This window comes from Myotis davidii, unplaced genomic scaffold, assembly GCF_000327345.1.
Source record: "Myotis davidii unplaced genomic scaffold, ASM32734v1 scaffold866, whole genome shotgun sequence".
NCBI lineage: Eukaryota > Metazoa > Chordata > Mammalia > Chiroptera > Vespertilionidae > Myotis > Myotis davidii.
In genome coordinates, this window is record NW_006297145.1 from 1,410,182 (window position 1) to 1,416,181 (window position 6,000).

The 6,000-nt window shown below is 41.6% G+C and overlaps 1 protein-coding gene across 1 annotated transcript in view; it reads left to right on the plus strand.

The window, feature by feature from the left end:
* The window catches only part of PAPPA (pregnancy-associated plasma protein A, pappalysin 1), a 181,963-nt gene that overhangs the window by 59,971 nt on the left and 115,992 nt on the right, over nucleotides 1-6,000 (plus strand). The window contains exon 7 of the mRNA XM_015569900.1: nucleotides 4,781-4,909. Within this exon, the coding sequence (XP_015425386.1) occupies nucleotides 4,781-4,909 (129 nt within the window). The remainder of the gene's footprint in view (nucleotides 1-4,780; nucleotides 4,910-6,000) is intronic.

The window sequence follows — 6,000 nt, forward strand, 5'->3', positions numbered from 1 at the left end:
CCTCACATTTTATTGATGCAGTGCCATGAGTCTTGGCAACTGGGTGGACAAGAAATATAAACAAAAAATATGAGAATTGAAAAGAAACTATCATTCTTCTCCTCTGTAACAGACTACATAGTAACAGTAATAAAAATCAACCAATTCTTAGACCTAATAAAACAGTCTATGAGGACTTCTAAATAGAATATCCATTTATAAAACTCAATTACTTTTATCAGCCCCAAAATATGATAGTACAAATATATATCTGTACATGTATGCATGTGTGCAGATAGCTAGATCCGTAGACAGATTCAAGCTACCATTTACAACAGCACTGACATCTATAAAATGCTTAGAGTTAGGAATATATTTCCTAATAAAAAAATCATCACAAGTTTTATGAAGAAAGCTTTAAACTTTACTGGAACCGTAAATGATGACCAAAATAAATAAAAAAATAAACTGTGTGTGTAAATGGGAGCATGCAGTGGGACAAAGATCTCTTTTCTCTTCAAATACATCAATAAAGTCAATGAAATTGGAATCATAATCTTAACAGGCAGTTTAAAAATGAAACTTAAAATTCACATGAAAGAGCAAAGAGGTCTCCTTAGCATAGATCTGTAGTATAAATCAAGACTTCGACTTCTGTAAAAATATGGAAGTTAAAATAGACTGTGAAGGATATGATTTTAAAAAAAAATTGACCGATGAACGAAGATGAGCCATAAAGAAAACCTGTCTAAATCCTGAGTGACATATGGCGAGGGAGGCGTTAAAACTCGGTAGTGAAAGAATTAAGTACTCCAGACATAATGCTGGCCAAATGGTCCATCCGTATTTGGAGGGGGGGAAGGGGAGGGAATAGTCCTAACTTACATCATTTTAAAAACTACATTGCACATTATTGAAGCCATACATGTGAAAATAAAAACCTTAAAACTATTCAAAGGAAATAGAGGAGACTATTTTATGACCTTCAAGTGAAGAAACATTTATTCAACAAGACATGAAAAGCACAAATCATGAAGGAAATGATTTAAAATTCTATTCTATAAAGCAGCATAAACAAAACAATAAGAGTCACAACCCAAATGATTAAATGATAATGATAGCAGTAATAGAAACAACCTAGGTATCTATCAAGAGACGAATGGCCAAATAAAGTGTGGCATGTTCATGCAGTAAGTTTAAAATGGCACTCCGAATCCTGTGAAAGAAATCAGAAGTGATAAAAATAATCATGGTTCAGGTGAAGTGGTAAAATTTTATCTCCAAACATAGTACTGGCAGGGTTTCCGGCTTGCTGATCCCATCACCAAATGAGAAGATTTGGGGTTGGAGGGTGGCTTTGGATCAAGATATTTTCATGGTGTTGGCAAGACCAGCAAAGGGAGCCATCGAGGCAGGAGGGCAAGCCAGTAGCCGCTGCAGCCATCAAGGTTGCCATGTTGGAGGCGGCCGGGATGCAGAGGGGATGACATACGAGTAGAAGCTGTAGATAGGAAGAATTGACAAGGCCTGGGGTCTGCCTAGGCGTGGGAGGCATGGAGGGAATGGAGTTCGAGTGACAGTGTAAGACTTTCCAGATGGTTTTAGGAGCAGCTGAAAGAAAGAACTTGAAATAAATGTCCTACTTTTAAACCAACTATGAAATAGATCCTAACCTCCAGTAAAGCCTTCAGAAGCCATGAGCTGGTCCTGAGAAAATTCTTTTCTACCTGGATCCCTGAGAAAAGAGACCTTGTCCAGCATTCATTTTGACTTTTTTTTTAAATCTTTATTGTTGAAAGTATTACATGTCCCCCTTTTCCCCCACATTGACTTCTTCTAGCTCTCCCCCGCTTCCCCCCCTCCAGGATTTCACCATCCTATTGTCTATGTCCATGGGTTGTGTGAGGAAGGGTGTGTGGCTGGGAAGAGATCATTTTGACTTAACTTGGAGAAAATGTCATTTTCTCACAAGACTTCTTCAGTGGGAGAACATAATCTCTTCAATAAGTTGTACCCTGATACCCCCTCCCTACCTTTTTATGAAGGGAGTGGCCTAGGCTTCTGTGTTCCTCTCTGAAAACAACTCCAGGCTTCTGTGAGATAGTGAAACATGAGCCATGTGTGCGCTGTTGGAAGAAGGAGGGTTATTCAGGTTTCTCTACCAGCCACGTGTGCCATGTAATGCTAGTGGGTAAGGAGGAGGACAGTGGATGGAAGTTACTGGGAGACAGATTTTGGCCCAGGGAAAAATTTGACAAACCTGGGATCCAGAATTTTCAGATGTTGAAATCACCACCTGAAGAGAAAGCTAGCTGCAGGCAGGCACTGAGGGTGTTCTAGCCAAATGACATGACAGACTGTCCATCAAACTATGAAACGTGATAGATGATAGCCCCATCTTCATGGGTTTACCTAATAACCAAGGTTATAGGTAGGTAGGTACCTTTCCATCCATCCCATCTAGTAAAGAAAATACAGCAGAACTCCAGTGAATGAGAATGTGGTTAATTAACAGTCATGGGTTAACATATGTTAACTTTATCATAGGCAGAGCACATATGTGCTTTATATGTGTTCTCATAGTCAGTCCGTAAGAAAACACTATGACTAATGTGAAGTAGGCTCGGAGCAGTGAAACTCCTGCCTGTGACACAGGAGTAGATGATGAAGTGAGGATGGACACACATTCGCCTGCCTGAGAGTCGTATTTATTGAGAAGGAGGAGGAAGAGGGGAGGAGGAAGACATTAACAAATGTTATTGCAGTGTCTTAAATATTATCAGCCATGAATCATCTGTGACACCCACCTCCAAATGCAAAACACAGTGTCGAGAAGTGCTTTTCACACTCACATGTCCCATTTTCACAGAAGGGTCCCATTTGCTTCAGAGAGTGACCATGTGCCCCCAGTGGCCTGAGATGTAGCACAAAGAAAATGTATACCGTAACATGGTTATATTTGCTTAATATAAAACGGGCCTCCATATTTTAGAGCAGTGGTTCTCAACCTCTGGCCCTTTAAATACAGTTCCTCATGTTGTGACCCAAACATAAAATTATTTTTGTTACTACATCATAACTGTAATGTTGCTACTGTTATGAATCGTAATGTAAATATCTGATATGCAGGATGGGCTTAGGTGACACCTGTGAAAGGGTCGTTCGACCGCCAAAGGGGTCGTGACCCAAAGGTGAGAACCACTACCAGCAGGTTTGGCTCTGTGGATAGAGCCTATTATGCATTGCACCTGCTTAGTCTTCATTGACAGAATACTAATGGAATCCTCAGGGACTTCTGGTCTACCCACAATATTACTGTCTGCTCCAGCACTGCTAGCACAAGTTCTCTTTCAGGTGATAAGCTCAACATTCTTAGGAAGACTATGTTCCTCACCACAGGTTTTGATGCTCATACACTCCAGCTCATCGTTGTTGTGTTGTGAGTCAGGAGACATTGTCCATCCATTTCCCCTACACCTGTTATCTCACTGGCCTTATCCAAGCAGCTCCAACCCTAACAACAGCTGAAACAACAGATGGGCAGGAGAACTTGAGATTTTTTAACATGGCCTTCTTGTTTATGAAATCCCCCCCAACTCTGGAATCTGATAGGCATTCTCTTTATTATCATTTTGTGTGTTGGTTTCCCCCCATGGCACATTATTTTTAATAAGTAAATAATTGATGCTGAGGGAAATGAAAGAAAGGAATAACATCTTCCTTTGACAGTGGTGGAGGAGGAGATGGGGATGGGGATTTGTTCATGTGGAATTGATGTCAATATGTCTGTGCCTCAGAGGATACCTGACAGTCGCCAGGATCTTTTGATGGCAGGATGAATTCAAGCAGAAGTCTCAAGGGCTAACTAAGGGAGGGAGGTGATCTGGTGTGAGGGTGAGTATGAGGACGTCAAAATAGGCCTTGAACTAGGAGGCATTGAGAACAGAGGAGAGATGCAATGGAGGGCAGTTGGAAAGCTGGCAGGAACCAGTGCTTGGAATGCCAGTGCCTAGTTGGGATCCCTCCTTGCAAGGGATGAGATTATTCAAACAGGCCTGAGCTAGGGATTGCAGAAGCAGAACACAGATGTCATGTAATGACATGTGCTTGTAAGTGGGATGCCTAACCTCTCTCTGCCTCAGATTCATCATTTATATGTAAAATGAAGATGAAAATACTACAGCACATACAAGGTGGTTTTGATTCTCAAATGAGAAAATATGTGGAAAGCGCTTAGCCCCAGGCCTCACATTCCATTAATGGATGCTGTGATTATCGTTATTATTTTGGTCAGGAGTGAGCGACATAGGGAGGCAGGAGGGAGAGAATTATAAGGAAAGGACTGACGTGCCTGTAATGGGTTTCTGCTCATATCTCAAAATAGTGCAGAAGGATCAGACAATGCCCACCTCTGGCATTGTCTTTTCCCGCCTCTGTAGGCCTTTGCTTATCCCATTGACTTTTCCTGGATGGCAGTTTCCCACATGTTCATTATACACATCCTCTGATTCTTACCCACCAGGGTTATTGTAAAGGTTAGCTCAACAACAAAAAATATCTAGTAATATTCATGGGCATCTGTCCACTGGTGCTCATTGTTGTTGCTGTGCATTTTAGTGTAACCCATCATGAGTGGAAGAATGCCTTCACCACAGCAGACAATAAAAAATACTGAATAACGGAATGTGCATGTATTTCAAATATAAGCAAGAATTAGAATGTACGCACGGGGGGTCAGTGTTATCTGTCCCCCTCCCCACACTGTGTCTGTATAGCTCATCGTCGTCTGTGCATTTTCCAGGGACCTCAGTCTTGGCAGTGTGTACCAGTACTGGGTCATCACCATTTCCGGAGGTGAGGAAGGCGAGCCATCGCCTGCTGCTGTATACACCCATGGAAGTGGGTACTGTGGCGACGGCATCATCCAGAAGTAAGTAGATCTCACTAAAGAAAGGGGAAGGGTGGTGCTCATTAGGCCCAGAAATGCTCAGGATACTGAACAGAAGAACTTACAGGTGCTCTTCTATGTGTGAGCTGCGAGTTAGCTTCGATCCCCAGCAGCCTATCCGCTTGTCTGCAGCGGTTTGCTACTCTCAGAAGAAAAATAATGATACGTTTTGGAGCACATACATTTCTCAAGTATGCAATTGATCTGTAATTTTGACAGCGCGTCCATCATGCACTGACTACCAGTATGCTCTTGTCCTTAGTGGACAGATGCATGCCACATGGATTCTTATGTTCTCTCCCATCCCAACCCACATTGAGCTAGCAGGTCACAGTGCATCTGGGTCAAAGCACTTTTACATTTTTTGCTGGTTACCAGTTACATCTGTTAAAATTGCATATTTTATTTGTTATTCTGTTGCATTGTATTATATCAACACTTTACAAAAGGGGTCAAAGGCCCCGCAAAATACCAAAATATTCCAACTCACTGTAATGTTGAAACTATAAATCCGGGACAGTACTCCAGAGTGAATATTGAATGTGAGCATATGTACCGAGTACATGGAGGCAAAGTAGTAAGTGTAAAGATTCCCCACCAGCAGCCAAAGAGGAAAAGTGTGATCAGAAAATACAAAGCTGGATGTCTAAAACATAGATTTAATTGGATATCAGGCCATCCTTGCCCTTGTCCATGGGGCAAGATGTTATGCAACCACAAAATAGGGGCAGGAAGCTATCAAGACTTTTGCATTGTTTTTAAAAAAGTAAACCTTTGAGTTTTTTCCTTCAGAAAAAGTACCAAAAAAATGTTTTTCTGGCACAAAATCAAATAGGTTTGTCTCTAGGAGTGGAGAAGAGACCAAAAAGCATTGACAATTAACTTCCTTACTGGTAAAATTGTATTTTCTATTACTAACCTAGTTGCAAGTCACACTCTTGCTAATACTCTTAAAAGTATTGGCAAATATGCCCAGCCAGCATAGCTCAGTGGTTGAGCATTGACGTATGAACCAAGAGGTCATCGTTTGATTCCCAGTCAGGGCACATGCCCTGGTTACAGGCTCGGTCCCC